Genomic DNA, 24023 nt, shown 5'->3' with positions numbered 1-24023 from the left:
AAGCATATCAAACACATAAAAGAAGTTGAATTTTAAAAAAGGAGATACAATTCTAATTTTGCCCACATATAATAATCAGCATGAAGGGTTGGGATGTGGAGCATGATAATTCATTGTTAAATGGACACATGGCCAAAACCACATGGGTGCAGGATCTTCCGAGTACCTGAGGAGCATTCGTGCAGAATCAGGGAGGAGGCGCAGTGGGACGCTGCACAGAGAGGTGCTGACACTTGGCTGCAGTAAGCAGGGATTTTGAATCTGCTGCACATACTGTATACTGTACATTAATATACATACACGCAGAGTCCTGCCAGGACTTAAGGAGCCTGGTCGGAGGTAGGGGAAGGCAGATGGGGGAGGACATGACCAGTGTCTATAGGGACAGCTGTGCACGAGTCCCCTCCTCACCGCCTCACACCTGTTACACATCATGTCCGCTACAGCACACACAGCGTCTTCTGTGAACCCCAGCGTGCTGCCACACACTCTGAGAATTAACTAACACAACCTGACACACGCTCATTTTTGTACATCTACCTTAGTGAGGACACTCATAGACCTAATGCATTCCCTCGCCCTTACCCTATAACCACAACCATCCCAACTGAATAATCCTAGACTTTAGCCTAACCCTGACAGAAGACCTAATTCTAAGACAAACTCTAAAACCAAAACAAACAGCCCCTTTTAAGACGTGACAGAACGTGAGGAGCAGCCAAAATGTCCATTATAAGCATTATCCGGAACCTTAACCATAACCAGTAAATGACTAACCCTCACTTTAAACTTTCACCTAACCATAATTTTAATCTTAGCCCTAACTACTGGTCCTAACAAGGCCAGTATTTATGTCAGAAAAGGTCCTAAAGAGGTTAGAAATACACACACTCAAAACTGAGATCGACATCCACTGATTATTTATCCTAGCCATTTAAAGTAAAAGGACATGTGTTGTAGTTTTTTCATTATATTTCTTGCATGTCATTTATTTGGCACACAATGTGAATTAGAAATTCTGGAACATTAATTAAAAGCAAAGAATGTGAATATGAGCTTACAGTAATTGAGATGTTCTCTTCACTCACCTTTATCTCGGCATGTGAGTTTAACACTGAATTATTCATTTTTAAATGTCCTACTGTCTCTCTCCAACATTCAATATTCCATATCTGCTAGTGCCTTGAAATGAATTCATGTAAGAGAGATGGAAATGACAGTCGTGTTTGGCCACGGTATCGATCTACAACATTTTGATTCTATGCAACAAAGAAGTTTCAATAGATGACGAATAAAGACAGATCTCACGTTCTTAATTGCATAACCTGATGCCAGGGACACACGGTGACACAGTGGTTAACGTTGTTGCCTTGCAGCAAAAAAGACCCAGGTTCTGCATGGAGGTTACATGTTCTCCCCGTGTCCTCCCACAGTCCAACAACATGCAGAGGTTAATTAGACACACTAAATTGCCTGTAGGTGTGAATGTGAGAATGAATGGATGTTCGTCTCTGTGTGTTGTTTTTAACCCATGTCAGCTGGGATTGGGTACTATGTGGTGAATTGACGTGTAATTCAAAAAGTAAAGGGTGGATTTCAATGTAAGATATGGTCCAAGGAAGAAATGATTAGATTTTGGTGGTGATATGGCTTCAGTGCTTTCTCAGGTTATTATTATTATTATTATTATTATTATTGTTATCTAGAGACTAAGACTTTGTACCATCAGACGTAGCCAAAAACAAATTCTGTTTTTATTTATTTTCTCAAAAAAGTACTTGTTCTGTATATTGATCCATGCAAGACGTTCATTTGATAAAAGCAACAACATCTGACTACACTTGAACAGTGAAAAACCAGTGAAATTTGACAGAATGGGCAAACTGTCAGAGGGCTTGTGCTTTTTTCAGCTCCCAGAGTTTCTGTCAGTTTGCTGTGTATAAAGAGAGGAAAAGCAGTTCACCCTTGAAAGCTGCCTTTCATTAGTGTCTAGTAGACTGGTGTAAACATTAGCCAGGAAGCTAAACTAAAAGATAAAGGGGCAATAAGAGGTCAGGTCAAGAGAGAGAGAGAGAGGTCAACTTTAGAGAAAGACACAACACACCCTTCTCCAAACGTCTTATCTGTTTTATCTTAGATAAAGTGTTTTCTTGAGGTGGAGAAAGCCTGACAAGATTAAAGAAGCTCAGAGAATTTCAAACACAGCAAAAAAGGGAAAGAGATATAAAATGATACAAAGACTAAAATCAATAACCTGACAGAGCTCCACAAAGTCAGCTAGTTCAAACCATTTTACCTCTTATCACTTTAACAGGTGGATTTCTCATCCACGGGTCCTGACTCCAAACACATCACTGCCACGGTTTGTTTGGTTTAATGACGTCAGTCGCTGTGACCATGTTTCCATTACCACACGTAGTGCAGTGGAAGGAAGGTGACTTTTTTTTCCTCCACATCTGTCCAAAGCAAAAAAAGCCCATTGAGAGCTGTAAATTATGGAGAAGTTCGGGAATTTATTTTCATAATATCTAATGCCTATGGCAACTCATTTGAAATTTGATTCTGGGCCACTGAAATATTTACAGCCTTTGTGAATCAAGGTGAATCTGTTTTCATGGCTATAAAGACACATTTTCAATTTTGGCATGAACAATTGAAGTAATATTTGAGAATGTATAATATTAGGAGCGCATGCTGTTACCATTATATATTGCTTATCAACTCAGGCATGAGTTGTGAGAAAATGTCCCACTTGGTCAAGTGCAGGTGTGAATAGCAAATAAAAAGCCTTAAATAGCATGTAAATAGCAAATAAAAAGCCTTAAATAGCATGTAAATAGCACATTAAAAGTTTTCATTTTCAGGGTTCTGTGCACCACAATGATGATCTCATCATTTTAAAAGAGCTCTGAAATCACTTGTTTTCACAAACCAATATTTTCCACATGGGCTTGCTGCTTAAGCTGGGTCTGTATTTCTTTTTTATAATGCAAGTTTTATGTGTTTAATGGTCTCTTTTATATGACTCGTAATGTTATTCTATCCTGTACAAATTCCCAGGTTAGGATCAATAATCCATATATCTATATCACTAGCTAGCTCAATTTACAAGTTTTCTATTGTAACTTGAGACTTCTGTACTGATGAAATGTTTTTTTCTACAGAATACAATGATAGGATTATGTGTGTGTCATATTTTACTACTTTTGTTTAACATGTGATTTTCAAACTCCTGGAGGTTTTTTGGGTGGCAGTTCTTCATATTTTGGTAATAAATAAATACAAAAATACAAATACAAATATGGTCTCTCTCAATGTATGTTACACAATCTCAGTGCCACATACTCCCCAAAAATGAGTTTGTCCATACAGTGCCCAGCAGTTTTTTGTTATCATCAAGCCTCACTTTCTTCCTTTGCCTCAGTGTCACACTCATTCCCTGCAGACTCTGATGGACTGAAGCTATTCCAGTTAACGGAGCTGCACTGAGGTGAGTTTACCCTAAGAGGAAAGATGCACCTGTACAACATTAAGCTGGGATTGCAATGCTCAAGCTCACTAAATCTCTGTCCACTCAACAGAACCCCAAGCAGTGCAACGCCACACAGGGGGCTGCACACTTCCTCCTCCCCACTGATGAGCCGTTGCTTCCCTGTGCTGCCTGGCAGTGTTGTCAGCAGCTGTGCAAAGAAAACTGCGCTGGTAAGTTCAGCACGCAAATGAATGCCAGGGTCAGTATCAGTGTGAAGGGAACAGGTTGTCAACACAGCATGTCTCTCAGCGCTTCAGTTTCATCAGCACACACCAACTGAACGTGTTTTTAGAGCCCCTTCCTCCTCATATGCAAACATTTCTTTGTTTGTATGAACAGAGCGGTGAATTTACGTGACCCAGCCATTGCTTGGTTGTAAATCACCAAGCTCAACCTATTTACCAGAGGATAATGTACACCATGCACGCTGAATGGTTTTGATTATGAGACAATCTCTTACTCATGTTGCATGGTTCCTGGCGAAAAGAGAGGAAAAAAAAATCCCCTGCAAACATCCTGCAATATGTCAAACAAGTTTCAGAGTCAGCTCGACCAGTCACAGATGTCTGCATCACTCTTTCATCCTGTTTATCTGGAAGTGTATTTCTCATTTACTTTGGTGGCTAAATTATAGCTCCATATGTTTATATGCACAAGCTGTGATTGATTAAAGCGTTAAGTCATTTATTCTTGAGGTTTTTAGAAATATGTTCCCCGCCACAACAAAATCCATTTAGCTCATGTATTTCTTCTGAATGCTTTAAAAGTGTAGATATATGGATGAGGTGGACTTTATAACACATATTTTCTCTGCACTCTTCGTGTCACTGCTGTTCTCCCTCCACCTTTCATCAGTAAAAGACTGTTTGTTTCAGGATGCTGGTTAGTAGGTAGTGATTGATGGGGTGCGGCGATCATGATGAAAGGAGGTCAGAGCCACAAGGGTCACATTCTTCTCCTCCTGTCCCTCTGGCTCTTCATCTCTGATCACCTTTCTTCCCATTTATGCTCATATACATATACTTTACTTGGTATTATTATATGTTTAGATCGTTATTCACTCTGCAAGTAGGCAAGAAAATAAAAGTCTGATTTAACAGTAAATATTAATTCTGCAGCAGAGTGCAACAGAAGCCAACCGTTTTTATTTTTGGACTGGAAAGGAAATATCATGACTTATCATATGGTGATTTAACAAATAATATAAAAACAGTGCATTAAAGAAAAGGATAAAATAGAGATTACCAAAGGAAACCATGCACACAAAATCAAGTATGTGAAAGCTGTGGGTTGAAATTGATTGTGTTTACATAAATGCATTCAAATACCACATTTTCCACAAGTCATGAAGTCTTTTCTCATTCGTGTTCCACCACCTGCAACACAGTCAACAGTCACAGCTCATTTTTTCTACGTCTAACATAGGTTTTTAAAAGGGTTGATTAAATTAAAGGTTAACTGTAATTTGCCTCATATCCAAACAGATATTGAGGCAGTTCATGGATGAATATGTTTGGCTCAGGCACAGGGAGAAGGTCAAAGGTGTTACATGTTACAATTAAATACAGTTTGTTTTTGTGTTTTCATGTATGATTGATTTAAATGATAAGTGATGGAAAATATGCATTGTTAACATGGTAAATGGCAGCAGTGCAATAAAACTAGACATTATCGGAATTTTTGAAAATTGTTATTGCAGCCCTGAAATTTGAGAAGTCAGTTTTTGTGTTGGTTTGTCCCTTTCATTATTTATATATTTATTTATTTATTTCAAATAAATTGCTCTAGGGAAGGATAAAGGGAGAAAATGGGGGTGTTAAATCAAACTGCTGCATTTCTGATTCAGTCCTGTTATATATGATTTCACAGATTTAAATTCTGATATATGAGGAAAAAAAGCTTCAAAGATGAAACTCAATAATTTATGAGATGCTCTCAGTTGTGAAAGTTTTATTCAGTGTGTGATGAGTGTTATGAGTGTTTCTGCGTGTTCTCTGGTTTCCTCCCACAGTCCAAAAACATGCAGATTTGAGGATTAGACAAATTGGACACTCTGAATTGACCGTAGGTGTGAGACTGAGAGTGCACGGATGTTTGTCTCTATTTGTCGTCCTGTGATGGACTGGCAACCTGTCCTGGGTGTACCTTGCCTTTTGCCCTATGTCAGCTGGGATTGGAACCAGCGCCCTCCCACGAAGTGAAGGATAAAGTGGTAGAAGATGAGTGAGTGGGTGAGGGAGTGAATGAGTGGCATTATGTGCTTTCTAAGAATTGTTGTAGTATGCAGTATTTCTGGAGGGGAGTTTTGATAAAGTGGTTTCAGTACCGACTACAACTAACTATTGCTGCTGCACCACAAAAAGATTCATTCTAGCTCACAAAATGATCACTCTGCACCATCACTCCAACCTGAATATAACGGCAGAGGTCACAGCAACATCACGTGACACTTCTGATGAACACTGCAGGAAGTGCAGTCCAAACTGTAAAGGTAAACAAACTTACACCAGCCAAGAAAATGAATGCAGTCAGAGTATTGCTGCTGCAGCTCATTAAAGTCCAAACTGTGAGAAGGATTGAAGAGGCAGCAGCATTATCTCTCACACTGCTTTCCTGAGGGACATTTCGCTAACCATGGCAAAGGCTTTGTAATCTGAGCCCATCAGTGTGTGTGTGTGTGTGTGTGTGTGTGTGTGTGTGTGTGTGCACGTGCATGTGTGTGTGCGCCGCATAACAACAAGGGTGAAAAAGAATGGGAGGTCATGAAGAATAGGGATTTTACAAATGTCGGTGCACATGCATTTGTCAGGAAGAAATCTGACACATTGAGGTGCTGAGAAGACGATCACACCCAACAGCATCTGCAATGTGACACATCTCAGTGAGAAAACACACAACTGTTTCCACCTCAAAGGCTAAAGTTAGACAAGATGTCACCAAGCAGTAACACTTTTCTACCGAAATTAGGAAGCAGCAGACACACTGTACTGCCCTGTATAAGAGTATTTTACATTCTTTTTCAACAGTAGTGACTAATTAATGTGAATAAGACAATAACAAAGCAACATAATGTACTTTTTATGAATAATGAAAGAATCCAGCATAATATAAATGTGTTATATGTTATATGTATTGTTTTTATAGCGTGATATACTGCAAAACAAAAACTCTGAGAGATGTAAGAGGTCATTTCTGATGTGACACCGGCGTCAGCAGGTGATAGTTAATTAAAATCAAAAGCACCTGCGGTAACAGCATGAATAATAAGAGTGAAGATGTATAGCTGAGGTAATAATGAACGAAGACAGAGCTAATAGAGTCACAGGAGGTGCTAATGCAGCACAGGACCCACTGCTGTTAGCACAGGAGAGCCAAAAGTCTCATCCCTTACATTTGCGTTTAGGAGCAGAGGACGACATCCATTTATTACAACCAACCACCTGTTTACCGTCAAACTGAGAGACAGCGCTTTGGTAAGCAGCAGTGTGGGCTCTCTCAAGGCTTTTCTCTTGGAACTCTTTATTTGTGTCAGCACACTTAGATATTGCACACTGCAAAAGTGGACACTCGTGGAGATTTTCCTGTGCTGAATTTAGTCTGCTCATTAATCATTTCTGCCTATCACACAGAAACCTTGGCCGGTGCCAGTGTGCATATTGTCGGGAATGTATCTGCAGCTCGCACAGCTCCACAGGTTGCTGTCATTATAGCAGCAGGGAAGCAGAACAAGCGGAGACAAAGTGAAAGAGGTCCAAAAGAAAACCTGGCAGAAATGAGGGGATATGAAGCCGTTCAGACGAGTGATGGATGGAGTTATAACGTGCCTCAAAGGACCAGCCTTTTATGATTGAATTGAGGTTTTTGTGCTCTCAAACGTTAATAGCCTGAATTAGGTGAAAAGCTCACCTCCTCACTTTATCCTTATTATTGTTATATAAGTATTTCAGGTGAGAAAGCAAAAGAGAGGTACACTTAAATGTGCTGGACTGAGAAACTCCCTTATCAGTTTAAAGCAGACGCCGACGCCCACTTTCTGATGTGGATGTGTCAATCGTATAACTGATTAAGAGTCAAGTAATCCATCTGACATGGAGATTATAAGATCAGTGCAGTACCTGCTCCAGGCTGATTCCCTTGAATAACATGTCTGTGTTAATCCATACAGGAGAGGGCAGTCCTGCAGGCTGCAGCAAGGACATGGAGCTGTACCACCACAGGAAACTCTGTCTGGTGGTGTTATACTTTCTCTTCATTCATAATGTGGTGTCCTCAAGGTTAATGACAAATAGAGGTTCAGGGGAAAATTCAAAAATGAAGAAAGAGCATATCACACAAAAGTTTTTATGTCTGAGGGAGGTTGAAAAGCCGGTGCGTTGATAAGAGGGAACTGTGAATACGTGCAGTGGAAACAGATTCAGTAAATGAAGTCAATCAAGATTTGAAATTACATTACTGGCGAAGTAACTCTCCATATTTGCTTAAAATTTGTGACACATTTTAATGAAAACCAGGTTCCAGTCATCAAAGATCCTGTGGTAACATTTCCCAGCCCTCGCTGTGTTGCTTTTACCATTTTTCACAACATAATGGAAATTGCACACTGCTGCAAGAGGCTGTTCAACATATAAAGGAGCCATGAGGGTCAGTGGCTAAATGTGTGTCTCACTACATAAAACTGCTTAAATAAATACAAGCTTTCATTAGAGCGCAGCCATTACTTCCAGCTATGTCATTCATGAGATCTTGAGTCAAATCGCTCAGGTTACACTGCTACTGTCAAGTGTCATGTTTTATAATCAGTGAGTTTTATTATGGGCCCTGTGGCTCCTATACAATGGGCCTCACTGTGGAATGTGCCATGACACCCTCCCTGGTCCATGTGAGTGTGTGTGCACTCACATACAGCCACAGTGACATGTTGTGTAATGGAGACAGTTATAACAGGGGCAATGCTCTTTGGCAGCACGGACACGCCACAATAAGTGTATGTTGTTACTGGAAAAAGCGGAGAGCTGAGCGGGGTCATGGCTGCTGTGTAGCACCTCATCAGTCAGCGCAACAGTCCAGAGCAGGGACTGTTTAAATCTGGCTCTGTGACTCATCTTGAGTTACGTCCAGATGGTGGATGAGAAGCTGAGAGATGGGTTTTTGCTTGGTCGAGCATTGGGCAAGTTGCGGCTTAAATTTCACTTGACATCATATACGTTTCCTCTCAAGAACAAGTCAAATTTAAAGAAAAACAAACCCATTGCTGATACTGATAGATTCTCTACAAAAATGTGCTCCATCGTGTTCCATCCAAACTGTGTTGTTCGCCACATGAGGACTTTCTTTCACCTATAATCAGACATTGGACCCATACCTATAATGAGAACAAGCTGACATGCTGCTGGTCATGTATTATATCACTCAACATTTACTGAACGCTGCCATGAGCTTTTTGTTTGGAGAAAAGGAATTATATCACAGGCTACTCACCTACAGTAAATAAACACAAGCCAACTGCAGTTATTATTCATGTGTAAAACATTTCAAGTCCTTTTGAATTTGTGAATAAGTTCCAGTTCCAACATCTAAAAGGGTTTATTGGTAGAAATTGAATATATACCTGTATAAGTAGTACACATACCAAGTATGTTTGCATAAGTGCATAAGCCTTAAAAGAAGCATTTTATACATACAGTATTTTAGCAGAGACCCTGGCTTTACAGAGGCCACCATTTTAAGCCAACATCTTTGTACTGCAATGGTGAATGGCTTGGCCAACGTAAACAGCATACAATATCCAATGAAGAAGAAAGAGGAAATAGCAGAGAGCGGGAGATTGGAGACATCTGTGAAAAGATCTTTTACAACTAGCAGTTGTAATAACTAATAATAACAATAATAATATAACATGTTAAGAGTCTAATTTGTTTTGTTTGTTTTCTTAATGTCATGTAAACATGTTAGTCTGACTAAAGTTGAGCTAGTCTTAGTTGGACTAACATAGCTGGATAATGTGGTATACATAGTCTGATTACTCCTGCATGTATACGCTTAGTCAGCATCTTTCTTCAGAGCAACAGAGCAACCACAAGAGCAAGTCAACAGGAAACTGCTTCAATAAACAATAGTTTATAGAGAGATACAGCGCCACCTATGGAGGCAGAGGCAGAGTCAGTATAGCCGGACTCGGCAAGTTGTGCGGTTTCCTGTATTAGCTTAGCCGTAGCTCGATTGAACTGTGCACGTAAACATACTAGCATGTCAAAATTTCTTACTAGTTTCTATGAAAGGGACTTTTAATGCAAAAATATTATATTTATACACACACGTATAATACATATTCCATATTCCTCTCTATTTTTTTGCCCCTTTTTATTGTTTTTATGATAAGCTGCCTATGCTCACTTACAAAGGTTGGCAGCACTCTAGAGATATTTTCTTTGTCTCATTCTTAGAATCCAAATCACTGGTTTTGCTCATTCAATACATGAACACTCTCCTGGTCTCCTCTTCTGCTCTTGCATCAAGTCTCTAACATCAAGGCTTTGTATGCAATAATTAACTGCTGGAGAATGTTGCTATGGCTGACTCCTGGACAAGCTCCTGATTCCTGCAGCAAAAGGACAAGAATGTACTGTATGTTTAGGTCTGGGTGGAGCACAGTGGGGTCAGAGGACGATGGTGATTTGCTTTATAATCGAACGCTAACCTCAGTGTGACTTGCATTGTGTAGCTTAAATAGTTCACTATAATAATTCACAGCTGCATCAATTTTAGTAGAGTTCCTATTCATGGAACATAACATAGTTTTGTTTTCATTGACAGTGGCGTGCATGTCTGCCGGTGGTTTGAGAAGGATCATCAAACATCAAGCGTACAGTCTCTGCAACTCTGTGGAACATGCTGTCCTCTTCTTTGTCACCATTTCTTGACGTGACTAAAAGGCCATGCAATGACACTTCAATTCTTACAAATATGAAACATGTGGTACTGATCCAAAAGACAAGTTTTTTCAGACCAAGGTATATAGAGTATATCATAGTAAATCCATGGCCCTCAATCATTAACTCATCTGCACACTATACTATCATATGTAAATAGCCCATAAGCTGTACACGCTCCATTCATACGATGACAAGATGTTTAACTGGTCACACAGAGTCTCATTCATCACCAATGTCATGTCTTTAGAGGAGAGGAGCACACATTTCCTCTACTTCTTCTCTCTGAGTGATGAACAGCTCCACTGGCTCAGCTCTGTCTCCCTCCCTCCCTCTCTCTCACTCTCTCTCTCTCTCTCGCTCCCTCCCTCTCTCTGCTGGGTTTTAGCTTGAAACACATGTGTTGCAGCAGAGGGATTAATGTTGATGGCCAGCATGATTTTCACAGATGAAAGAATCAATGAGTAACCCCTTTAATCCACAAAAGTGTGCAACATTCTTTGAAATGAGTCCATGTAAATGATGTCAAATTCCCCATATCACCTGCACAAAACATATTTCATACTATTGAAGACAGCACACAAGCGTCCAAAGGTTTTTTAGGGAAAAGCATGTGTCTGAAAAGCTTTTGTAGGGTTGCATATGTTCTTCCCTACAATGTAATCTGGCACAGTGGATGAAAACATCAGCGGTGAGCAGAGTGAATGCCAATAACCGGTTGTTGTTTGGTGGAAAATGACTCTCATTGTCGTGACTGAAACCGAATGATTTCACTATTGCAAAGAAGAAAAACAAAAGCTATTCAAATAATAGATTTCAGAAAGTGAACCATAAAGGAGACTTTGTATAGAAAAATGTGTATCTCCATTTCATGGTGGTTTGTAATATTATGGTGGTTTGTAATCCTGTAATATTCAGTTCCGTTTTATTCACATGGAACCAAATCATAAATACATTTGAAATAGAGAATAGAGGAGAGTACGTTCTCTGTGTCATAGTGGGGGTTTCACCAGCAGCAGCAATTTATTTCTATACGCCATCGAAAGGGTTCAAGGCTCACCTTAACCTGCCCTGCACCTAATTAAATGTAGTGAGGGCGACTGAGGGCACCACCTCCCATAGGAACCTCAAGAATAGTCCTGCATTTTTAAAACTGACTGATCTGTTCGGATAATATGGTGCTCTTTAAAATATGATGGAGTTTGATCATTAAAAGCTTCCTGTAGGAGAGGGAATCTGAATTCTGTTCTCTGTTTTTGAAGAGGCCAATGCAGTGCAGATAATATGTGAGAAAAGGCTTGTCTTTCCGTGTTTCTGTGAACGCTCAATGTCATACTTTGTGTTCATTTGCAGAAATCACTCTAAATCAGATAATGGGCACGATTATCTTCTCTTTTCTCAGTGCTTGCACTGATTTGTCTTGTAATCGAATTGTAACAGAGGGAAAATGAAATGTTTATAATCTAGTCATGATTACTGATTGAGTTTTCTGACTGGGTCATTTCCCATCCATAAACCCTTATTGCAATGCATTTAATCCGGTTGAATGTTTTGCGGTTTTATTATAATTGTACAGAGATCAGGGTATGAATGACGCTAAAACATTTTTATCTATGCTATATGTAGTGCAGGGTAAAATTATGAAATAAATCACTATGGAAAGCTACTGGTGCAGAGATAATGTGCCAACAGGGGGCACCACTTGACTGCCAAGCACTGGACTTTTGAAGGTAACCCTATTTAGTATATTACTGCATTAGTGAGCAAATCCATAGTAAATAAAACAATTTGCAGTCATACTTAGAAAAATGATTGAGGTTGACATAAAGGACAGATATTTGATGGCTAAATGGCTCAGGCTGTTGATTGATGGCTGCTGAGATGTCAGAACGAGGCGAGGCGTCTGTGCCTTTACTTTGCTCAGAGCGTGACCTTTGCATTTCCTCCCATCATTGATAATGAATCATTCCCTCACAATGACTTTTGATTGATGAATGGGAGTCATAGCACGATGCTTGTCTCTTTGTCATACATATTTTTAGCTGCTAAGTGCTTGATAATGCTGCGTCTTGAAGTTAGGAAGTCATTTATCATGCCGATCCAAGGGAAAAGTGTATTAGTATTCTACATGATGAGATGATGACGCCATAGTCTCTTTACCTCCTGAATGTGTGCGTGTGTGTGTGTAGAGTGTGTATTTGTTCCAATGACCACTTGTGTTTTTCTAAGACGATTGTGTCCTGTAATGGGACAGACACACACTAGTGCCTCTTCCAGACCTTCTCCCCCACCCCATCCCACCTGGCATGGCTGCCAGAGACATGGCTCTGTGCCTCAGTGTGCAACATGCCGACTCCCTGGCACATCCTCTGCCTGTGGAACTGAGGGATGGGACCTTGCCAACTGGGGCTCCTCCGATTAATGTGGTTGTCCACTCCTGACTCCCCGAGGGGGGATTTTCCACCTGTTCAATGGGAACCATAAAGTGCACCTCCAGTGGCCTCCGTATGTCACCCAGTCTCTCACCATACATTCACTGCTCTATAATGACTGCGTTTTTGTAAGCAGCATTTGGTCAATATAATACAAAAAATGATGTAGCCCTAAAACAAAGAAAAAAGATATAATTATACAGTTTGTCTCAATATGAAACTTTAGTAAATTATTTTAAAAATAGAATTCAGAAATGTTTTATATTTCATCTAAATCCAGTTAATTACATTTGTGAATTTGCATCGGGGACACTTCTTATTGATCCATATGATTATGTGGATGCAGCTAATGTAGTATTATATGTGATATAAATATTATTGAGACAGTTTGATGTTAAGTTGACTTTTGTTGTGTCGTCATGTTGCTGGAGTTCTACAGTGCCAATGTAGGCGATATAGAGGTGGGGGTGCCATTTCTAACCTTTTATAAGTTGATGTGCGGTCAAAATGAGCTGAAGAAGCTGGAGACAGAAGAGTAAGACAACGGTGACCAAAAACATTGGCGAAAGTCAGGCCCACTCATTTTTTCTGGACTGACAACGAGACAGATTTGATGCTCTGTTAACATTAAGAATTCAATCTTTTACAGTTCATCGATGGCAAGGAGACAGAGTGATGCTCTACAGGTTAACAGCTAGCTGTCAACTAAACTGAAACCGCCTAATACTAACGAGCTGAAAGGGGGCATACTAGAGGCAGACACACTTCATTATAGTATACTATGACAAGAACAGGAGTCCAACTGAACAGTGGCTGTACTGTACATGAAAACATACTGACTGTAGTGTCCAGTCTGTCCTGAAGCAGGTGTACTGCTTATGGGGCTTATTATCTCATTTTGGTAGCTGCCATCGTCACCACTGACTCTCAGCAAGAAATAGTTTGACAGCAGATAAAGATCCTTCTTGTAGGATCTTTACAATATGTCCTTTAGGTGGTTTTGTCTTGGCTATGTGGTCACAGTAATATCATCCTATGTACGGATTCAGCACCATCATGCATTCCAGAGCTGTAGTCCCCAGCATTTTAAAGAATCAGGATTTCTGAAGTATTCTCTTTGTGCCTCCCATTAATGTCTGAACTCAACTGCCGGCTTATCTCTCATGGTGACTTGTGTTCATGAAAGTCAGATCAATAAATGAGCAATTCCAGAGCATGAATTAACAAAAACCAATCTTTAAAATACATATGCTTTTATAACAGGCTCTCTTTTAACTGATGGTGTGATTTTAGCGGTCAAAAACGGGGGATGTTTTGCTCTAATTGCACAAATATGGAAGACAGGGAATAGCGCTGTTCCTGAAAGACCTTGACACGTCAGAGAATTGCATTATCCAACCAGTGATGCAGCATCCAGCTTTTATAAGCCAAGTGTACTGTCTTGGGGCATGGCTTTAATTGGCCATAGCAACACATGTGTCATACAGAATGTCAACAATAAAAGAGAGGTTACTGCAACAAACAGTGTGGAGACAGTGTCGAGGGAGTCTCAGTACAGTGCTCTCAGAGTTCAGAGAAGAGTTTGAGTTGATTTCCTGTCATTGCAAGTACAGAATGACTTCCAACTTGTGTCACTGTGGAAAAAGAACAAAGGGAGGCTCCTTTGGCGGCAGTGGGGGAGGTATTCTGAGATTTTTCTTGCTTTGTATGATGAAAAATAAAATGCCCGCAAAAGATAATTGATATGCAATTGCTGGATTTCACTGACAAAGCCATCTCAATATAAGGTCAGTTCAGTTGCTTCAAGTCAGTGTTTCTGGATTGTTAATATTCCTGAAGCAGTCATTTGTGAAAGAGTGGTATAGAGGTTAACACTTACTTTTACGCATAATTACCGTTCACTTTCTCATGCATTTGAACTGAGAGAGGAATGAGAACCACCTGGAGAACACCCACACAAACAACAGCAAACATCTCCAAGAGTTAATGCTACACCTGTCAGAGTGGAACTAATTCTAGCTCCAGTCAAAAGTGCAACAGGTGTTGTTCACGACACCTGCTGCAAGTCCTTAAACATAAAAATGCCTCAGTTAAATCCTCTTTTATTCAGATTATGTCAACAACAAGTATGTCCTTTTCTCTGCATTTCATGTACATTTCTTTGGAAACATTTTTTAGTTTTTAAACCTACATTCTCTCCTTCAGCCTGACTGTGCACATGCATTGCATTACTCTGCCCCTCTTGACAGCACATATGGGAGGTTCATATTAATTCAACTTCATTTGCAAGTCTGATGCGATTTCATACATTTTCCCTTTAATGAACAATTGTACCAGTGACAACATTCTCATAACACAACTTCAAGTGTGAATATATTTCTGCCATATTTCACCATCAAAGCCAGCGGCTCCTGAGAGTGTTTTTCACACTGCACTATGCCACTAAAACACCTCACTCTATACCACAGCTGGTGCAGTTCATGTGTAATTGTCAGTCACACATGGATTCGGGCGTGTTCAACAGATCTACAGATGAGACTTTAAAGCAAAGAAAGACAACCTTTTGACTTTAACTTGGCATTGTGTTAAAAATGATTGCACTGATTGTGTTATAGTGAGAGAAAAATTACAGCATCTATGTTTATATTGATCCACTATAAGTCTTGATTTCACTGTTTCCCAACCAGGATGGTGTTTCCACAGAAAAATGGCTTCTCTGCATTATCCTTATGGAAAACACTGCAGAGAATAGCTATTACCTTATATAGTGTCTATAGTGTTTGTTGTCTACTATGTCCTTACTGCTGAATTCTTTATACAGTAAACCACTTTGTAAATAAAGTGAGTTGCCTTTTGTAACACTAACACCTCCTATTTCCTTCTTTCTTTAAATTCTCGTTTATTGTTTCTTCAATATAACATACAGGTGGTTTTATCTTGGCCTGTTTGGGATGTTTCCAACCTGCAGCTGCTTCACTGAGGTGATGATCACCACAAACTGAATGAAGTTGGATTAATAACGTTCCACAAAGTCCCTGCATCCAACTTACATTAGGTAGATGGTTCCAGTCCAGTCAGCCTCATTACACCGCTGGTATCCCCTACCTCTAAAAGATAATAAGTTGTGGGCCTTCTTGGCAGCTGTGGATCACACCGCAGCATCTGGTCTGAGAACTGTTTCTGTGATCTCAGGTGGGAAAAAGTAGCTGGTTGCCATAGCCTTCCTTGCATATTGCCTTCTCCGTTGAAGAAAATGCTTTTGTGATCTGATCTGCAGTGATGTCTACAGTAATGACCCGTACAAGGAGGTGTTCCAGGAGCAGATTTGGAGGCGCTATCCTGTTAACAAGGAATCTGCTGCAACAAGCTGTGAGCCACGATGCCCAGAGACATGTGATTTCAAGCGAGGCATGCATGTGCCAAACAGTTAGTGTTATGCATTTTATTCTTTTTTTTTTTTTACTGTAATTGAATATGACACTGACAGAAAACAAGAGTGCTTAACCTAAGGAAAGACATTTGCAGATATTTTTCTTATGACTGTCATACATTGTCTCAACTACCAAAGTGTGAAATTGTTTAGCCCCAGTTAATAGCAGGCATACAGTTGGAAATACAAATGTTATGTAAACACAATAACCCAAAATATAGTCCCCTAAATCTGAATTGAACACAATCCTCTCTAATCTTGTAGCATGGATGTCTGGAAACATTAATTTGTCAAATTGAAATAAGGGTAATCTATTTCAGTTGTTTTTGTCAGAGCAAATTAACCACAGTTTAATTATTAAAGTAAATGAAGTAGCTTTATTACTGAGCGGACTACTGATATAAATACAAAAACCTCATTCTGAGGTATTGAAAAACAACAATTAATACAATCAAGTGATTGTACACTTATATATATAAAAAGTAAAAAAAAAGTTCCTAATTTTTTGCCAAATGAATAATTTCACCTACATTTAACACATTGGACATTTAAATGTTTTACGACCACTCTATAAACCCTTGAATTTCCCCCTGGGGGCAAATAAAATTCTTTGAATAAAAGTGAATTGAATAATAGGTTCCCATTTAAAATCCATTCATCATATGTAGCCAACGCATTGTACAATGCAATAAATAAACTTCTCATCCACATTTGACACGTATAACATTCTGTCACACTCGTTATTTAGGTCTCAAAACAAAGCATCTGACGATGGAACTGGTGAAGGCACCAGTGTTTTACACTTTGTGAGAAGTTTGATTGTAGTTTGTGAAGTCTGAAAGTAGTTTATGTCCATCAATTAACCATTATCTATTCTTCTGGTACAGGTAATTCACCCAGTGTGCATGCAAATCACAAAACTTAAGTTGCGTGACTGATATAGATGGGAGGAAAAAAACATTGTTTCCGTAGGAGAACAAAGGAAGAACTATCCATCACTGTTGAAAACAACACTGACTACCCCTGTGCTCCGTAGGCTACATGCAGAGTAATTCTCTGGGGGATGTATTCCAGACATAATGAGAAAGAAACACGGTGGTAAACAAATCGACTTTTTTTTTGTTTTTCCTTTTTCAGGCAGGCCTAATTACAGGGCAAGAATAAATAACTATTGGAGACTAGACAAGCACGCTAGAGTAATGCATTGTAATTGCCAATGGGGAGTTAATGTGTCATTTTTCTGCCTGACAAGTTGCTGTGGCATGCTCGGTTCACGGTGAGGTTCCTGGTCATATACAGATGTTTAGCCTCACTTTCATGCTGCTGTGACATGAGCAAAGTGTTGTGCAGCCACTGATGTGATAATATAGTCTTTACATATTTTCTTTATCTTACATTTGCCAGAATATGTTTATAAGGACAGGGAAAATAGCAGTTAATCAGGTTTTACATTGATGTTTTTCATAGAAAATATGACTGAATGAATAATGAGTGAAAAATAAAGTTAACTTTGAGTAAAATGTGCCCTTTGGCAGTGGAGACCAGAGCAAAGTTGCTAGGTGTTCATGGTTGCTGTCTGACCCTGGTGTCACATTGATAAGCAATGATAGTATTTTCACTTTTCTGAATTCCCAAAGCTAACAAACGCCGGTGCATCATATCATCATCGGTTTTTCCAGGTCCAGATTATTTTAAGAGCTTCTTTATTTAGTGTTTCCACCTAACCTCAAACCAGCTCTTCTGTCGCTCTGACTGTGTTTCCCAAAGTGCTTTTCAGTATCCAGTGTGGGGCCCAGTCAAAGGTCAACATGTGTGCGTACATCATTGCAGCCACGCCTGCTGCTGTAAACCAAACATGTCATGTGATTTTCAATTGGTAAATACAGAGAGGACTGACAGTCTGATTGTCTATCTTCATATTTGTTTGATCTAATAATGATAATGATAATAATTCATTACATAAAGCTTAAGTATGTAACTTCTACCACACATACATATTATACACAGAGAGCGATAGAGACAGAGATTAAACGTCGGTGTAAAACATTTAGTCAGGCAGTTTTCAATATTGGACGATTGTGTTCGCCAAACTCATGATTGTGATTAAAATATGATTGTGAAGTCCCACTAAACATCCAGTTTTATTTGTTCTTTGTCTATTTAGACTTTTTCAACTAAACTAATTAACATCCAAAACAGAACAAATGTCACTCATGTTCAGTGACAATCTTCTGAAAAACAATATATACAAAAACAATTCATAATACTGTGAATGATGCAAGATGCTTCAAACACCAAGGCATGATTTGGCACAGATTCTCCCGTCTCACTATGGTCAGAGCATTCACGCAGTTCATGACAGATGACGTGGAGTTGAAGGGGAAAAATCCCAAAACTGAATATTCCCCTCACTGTAATCGTTTCAATCTGTTCTGCCAGAACAGATTGTGGTATTTCGCTTCCCTGTTGTAGAGCTGTGTATTTCCTCTCCCTCCCTTTCTTGTTTTCTCTCTCCTTCTCTCCCGGTTCTATCATTGCAACATGGCTCTCCCCATTTCATTGTCAGTCTGGGCGGCAGGGCTGCAGCATAGACTCGTTGCACTGTGCCGAGCCCTCTGGCCACCTCACTGCTGAAGGTGTGTGATCATCCATCATGGATAAAACATTGCACTACACCCATGTGGTCACTGGTTCCTGCTTGAGCTGAAAATGGGAGAATAAGCACAGAAAATGTGCTAGTAAAATTGGCCACCTACTATCAAAATGGAACAGTCAGGGGAACTTCGGCCCTGTTCGTCAGGTCAAATTGAAAGCATTTTTCTCTACTCGAGGGAGCGTGGAGCCTTCAAGATTAGGTGCTGCTTCTTGTTTTGTGTTTTCTGGTGATCCCTTAGCCCCGTTTAAGAAGCTGCAGTCACTGTTGATTGGTTAGAGTCCCCTTTAAGTGGCCGTGGCAATTCCAACAACAACAGTCGACCACCTCTGGCAGGAAGAAGGCCCTTAACCACAGGAGGGGGTGGGTGTGGTGGGTGGGAGTCGGGCCAGGAGGAAGGCAGCTTGCGGTTGTACACTTGGGAAGGCTGCATGTGCTGCCCAGACAGCCCCCTTAAGTGACTTCACCTTATCATAGTGGTGCTCATTACGCCCAATAGAAAGCAATCCATTTAGGGGCAGCGGTATAAAACAAACCCACCCCACCTGGAAAGAGGACAAGAATGTGTCAGCATGTGCTCACTAAACTGATTGTGTTCTGTACAATACGGAATGATGAAAGGTTGTACATCTCATTAGTTTTTTACTGCTCTGTAATTTGTACACATCATGTCGCAGTTATCGCAGCACATTTTGAATTTGAACGTGTCAGCAGGGTTTCCACAACATCTCTATCAATATTTACCCACACCAGAGAAAGAAATTCAAGCTCTTTTTTTCAATAGACTCAAATGGAATCCGGGCACTCTGGCAGAATCCATACAAAATGAGGTATTCATTTTGAAGCCTGTGGTTACACTGCTGATTTTGTTAGCCTATAGCGTCTCCAAGCAGCAGGATCCTGCTGGGATGTTAGGGAAGCCTCTGCCTTCACAAGATGGCGTCTGACCGAGAGGAGGGAAGATGGGCAGAAGACTCTCGAGACTACATCATCTTCCGCTGTCAAATTTGATTGAAATGCCAGTTTTGACAATTTCCCTGAACCGAGGGATTCACCGATACCACTTTTTCTGACTGAGTAAAACTACATTTACTTAGATTTGAATACTTGTAAATAATACATTACAGCAAAGAAAGAAAGAAATGAAAACAAAGTCACTTTGACTTTGAACAAAACACAGCATTAGATATTAGATTGCCACTGTGAACATTCACATTCCCGTCCAAAAGTATTGGACGAGTGAGGCCAGCTCCTGTATTTTTGCTGTACACTGAAAACATTCATGTTTGACATCAAAAGCTTTTATTTCCAGGTATCTACATCCACGTGTGTTACAAGATCGTAGACGATAGCCTTGTTTAATAATGGAACACCAAATTATTAGGTGAGGTATTAAGTATAGACTTGAATTACAATTAAAGTAATACTACTTAATATTTAGTACTGTGCATTGTGTTGATTCTTTACATGCTTTTGTTGTAGGAGTTCCTTTTCTCCCCTCCTCTTGACGGTCGAGCAGAGCACAGTCTGCTCTACTTTTGCCGCCATTGCTTATCTCAGAGTATCTCCAAACTGCTGACATTGCGACTCCTCCACTTATTTCCACACACCAGCCAGCTCAACTCATTTAAAGATATTTTAAGTGGAATTAGACGCAGCAGTATCTGAGTAGTTTTTATGAATACAAATAGGAGTACTTGAGGGCAGCATCGGACCCAATACCTGATACTGGTATCGGTGCATCCACACCTCTATCTAACATCCTGCCTATAATATATGCCTTTTCTCTTTCAAGTGCTGTGCTTGACTGTACATATGTGGCGTAGGAGTGCAGGAACTGACCATATTTAGCAAATGAACTGGAGATAAAATCAGCCGTCTGTAAAATAGGCATGAACGCAGACTTGTGCCATGTGAACCGCAGCAGGGGGAACAGATTAATCCAACCAAGAGCTGTTGAACTTAATGGCTTTAATTTGAATTTCTCTCCCTTTCATTAGAAACCATTGACATTTCAAGCACACCTGTACACTACTGAGACGGACTAACCTTTAAAAAGAAGAGTGATGTGTCTTTCCTGAAGAGACAAAAGGACAGAACAAATGCTGTCACGATGACAAACCCTTTCACTCTAGTCCGCTTTACAAGCCTCTCCAGACTAAACCAACAAATGAGGAAGAGGATAAAAAAAATCCCCAAAGAAACCAGAGAGAGGGGGACAAATGTGTAAAACCTCGCACTTTATATTCAGCAGTAATGCACTGTTTCATGTGCCAGGAAAAATTAGTTTCAAGTGTTTATTTGTCAGTGATGTATCACAAGAATGTATACGTGTACATTCATGTGTTTCATTATCCATCCATCAAACAATATTAAAGTATTAGACATATGCTGCATGATAAATATAACACCATATGGTCCCAGAAGGTCTACAGCAGACAGATGACTCTAACTTCTATGTAACTAAACAAACACCACAAAAAGATTTGGTTTTGATGCCATTTCACGGCAATATGTTATTCAGCTCATGATTTTGCGCGTCTTTGTTGATGCAAATGTCAATATGTTGTCAAGATTGTCTCTTCTGTTCCCTTAACAATAAATCAAAGAATTTACTAATCAGATCTCCATAGCTTACACAGAATTTATGGTCTGTGTATGCGGTAAAATAGACGTCATATTATAGTCGTGTGTCAAAGTCAATTATTGTTCTGTTCTGTTCACTTTGACACATTAAAGTAGTTTGCCTTTTTCACCAACAGATGGCCAAAGTCGTGTCGGTCTTTGTGGAAGAAACAGGAAATACTTCTGGAGCTCATGTTGCTTTGAAAAGTCGTATTTCAAAATGATGATTGCCAGACTGTTATAGCTGCACTTTACTTAATGCAGTGTTTCAGAAAAGCGTAAAAACATGTTTCCCCCGATACATTTCCATGTGGGGAACTTGATTTCCGGTCTGCGCCTTTTATTAATAAGTAAGTACAGTACTTGTGGTGCAACATGATGTGAGTTATCTCAGGCTAAATTTTAGTTGAGCAAAACAGGAAAATGCCCACACAAATCACTCAATGCCTTCTGTTATTTTGTTTTGTACAGACTGACATTTGTTGCTCTCCTCCTACACAATATGTGTAGGACATTCCTTGACATCATTCTGAAACTGGACCATCTGTTATTTAAGCTCTTATATTTTATCATTTACAATGTGAGAATTCTCATTCTGGGCCACATGTCATTTTGATCTACAGTACTGTGCAAAGGTTTCAAGGCATCAGGTACCAGCTTTGTTATTTTCATGTCTGTCAAATTCTGTAATCATTAGCATGTGGATTGGAATGAAGTGAAAGTTGGTCTTAAATATTAACAAACTGTCAGGTTTTACCAACAACATCAATTATGGTTCCACTCCATAATCAGAGAGCCATATTGTGCTAAATACTGGACACTTTAACCTGTCGAAGCGGTTTTATTTTCTGAAAAATATGTTGTTTTCTGTATTTTCTGCATGCATTCTAACAAATTATTGAGAAATAGTTGCACTGCATGGTCATTATAGCATCGCTAAAACGACACATCGAATGGTGACCTAAAACTGTATATTTCATTTCCCATTTCGGCTCAATCATTTGACTTACTACAGGCTCTTTTTGCCCTGTTTTATTTGCGATCATTTATTTTTTATTGTCTCCCCTTTTTGAATAAACAATGTGATTTATGAATCTGGATGCTTTTAAAACTGTGAGTTGATTTTTGAGAGATGAGTGGCACTGATTTGACCCGTTGCTATAACTACAGCACAGAGCAAAACCACTGTGGGGTCAGTACATTTTCAGCTCAGATGATCACAGTTTATTTGATTTGAGAACAAATCCGTTTTTCTGCCCTCTGCATCCTCTCATGACTTCTGACACCAGTCAAACCGTATAGTTTCAACAGTCTGTGTACTGTGGTAGTTCAGCTACACACAGAGAAGTAATTAGAACAATGATTACCAGCATCCAGGAGAAGAGTGGAGGCAGGGAAAGAAAGTGCTGACATGTGTGAGGTGAGCTGTGCCAATCACCAAAAATGTGCCGGGGCGAGGACATGTATGATGTGGGTGTCTGTGTGCACACCAGCTGCTTCCTGCTGGAGCGAGTAATGTGCTGTGCAGTGGGCAGGTGAAAAGGCTCCACGAGGCCATGTGCCGGTGCCATCTTTAGCCCAGGGTCTGGGCCAGGTACACAGCAGCTGTTTGTCTCCTTGCATAAATAACCCACACACAAACACACACACACACACACACACACACACACACACACACTGCTCTTTTGTGTTCAGTGGACAGGGGATAAGGTGATATTTCATTTAGAGTGTAAATAATCCTTAGGATGAACCAAATGCCATGCTGAAGACCGATCATCCAGCTTGTCCATGAGCTGAGCCGCGTGATTCTTAATCCTGTTCCAAATAAGATCAGATCATGCTGGGATCACGTTTGTCTCAATATTGATAATCCACACAGATCTTTTTTAACAGAACAGCTCATTTGGTAAAATGATTGGAGAAGCATTAATATCAATAAGCCAGGAAAGTTAAATAATAGGTCACTAAGAAAAGAAAATAGTATAAGTCTATGTTTCAAGGATACATAATCTAGTGTGTGTGTGTGTGTCTGTCTCTGTGTGTGTGTATGACAGAGTTTTTCCCTTTAATCTTTAATCTGTACAGAGTTTTTAGTAAGTACATTTATTTATATCGCCTTTTATCATATAAACGGTCCACTGAAAATGCACGTCCATGTAATGACAGAATGGCATGAAAATTTCCATAAGGTTCACATGGTTGCTATACTTTTAACGCGGTTCAAAATATTTAGAAACATCTGAAATATTACACTTAGCAGCTGCTTCAAGTGCAAGTTAATCCACCGTCCTTTTCAGAGCAGTAATCTTAATGGCCATTTCCTGTCACATGCATGGTTGCCATTAGGCAACTTGATTCATGTGAGTGTCTCTTTAATGTTGGAGATTGGAGATTTGGTATGAGCCTGTTCTTTAATCTGTGA

The 24023-nt window shown here is 39.7% G+C and overlaps 1 protein-coding gene across 3 annotated transcripts in view; it reads left to right on the top strand.

The window, feature by feature from the left end:
• Nucleotides 1-16288, top strand: part of bbs4 (Bardet-Biedl syndrome 4) — a 48212-nt gene extending 31924 nt beyond the window's left edge. The window contains exons 17-19 of one of the 3 annotated variants that reach the window (XR_006360783.1): nucleotides 3425-3490; nucleotides 3582-3702; nucleotides 16171-16288. Coding sequence is in view for 2 of the 3 variants with exons in the window: in XM_044030626.1 (XP_043886561.1) it covers nucleotides 3425-3489 (65 nt within the window). In the remaining variant the exon portion in view is untranslated. Of the gene's footprint in view, nucleotides 1-2314; nucleotides 3243-3424; nucleotides 3491-3581; nucleotides 4104-16170 lie in introns of those variants that run through there. The other 2 variants (XM_044030626.1, XM_044030628.1) reach the window with 2 other exon arrangements.
• Nucleotides 16289-24023: the final 7735 nt, after the last annotated feature.

Source organism: Solea senegalensis, linkage group LG7 (assembly GCF_019176455.1).
Source record: "Solea senegalensis isolate Sse05_10M linkage group LG7, IFAPA_SoseM_1, whole genome shotgun sequence".
Classification (NCBI taxonomy): Eukaryota; Metazoa; Chordata; class Actinopteri; order Pleuronectiformes; family Soleidae; genus Solea; species Solea senegalensis.
The sequence above is the reverse complement of the archived record's forward strand: the minus strand, read 5'-3'. Positions and strand labels throughout refer to the sequence as shown.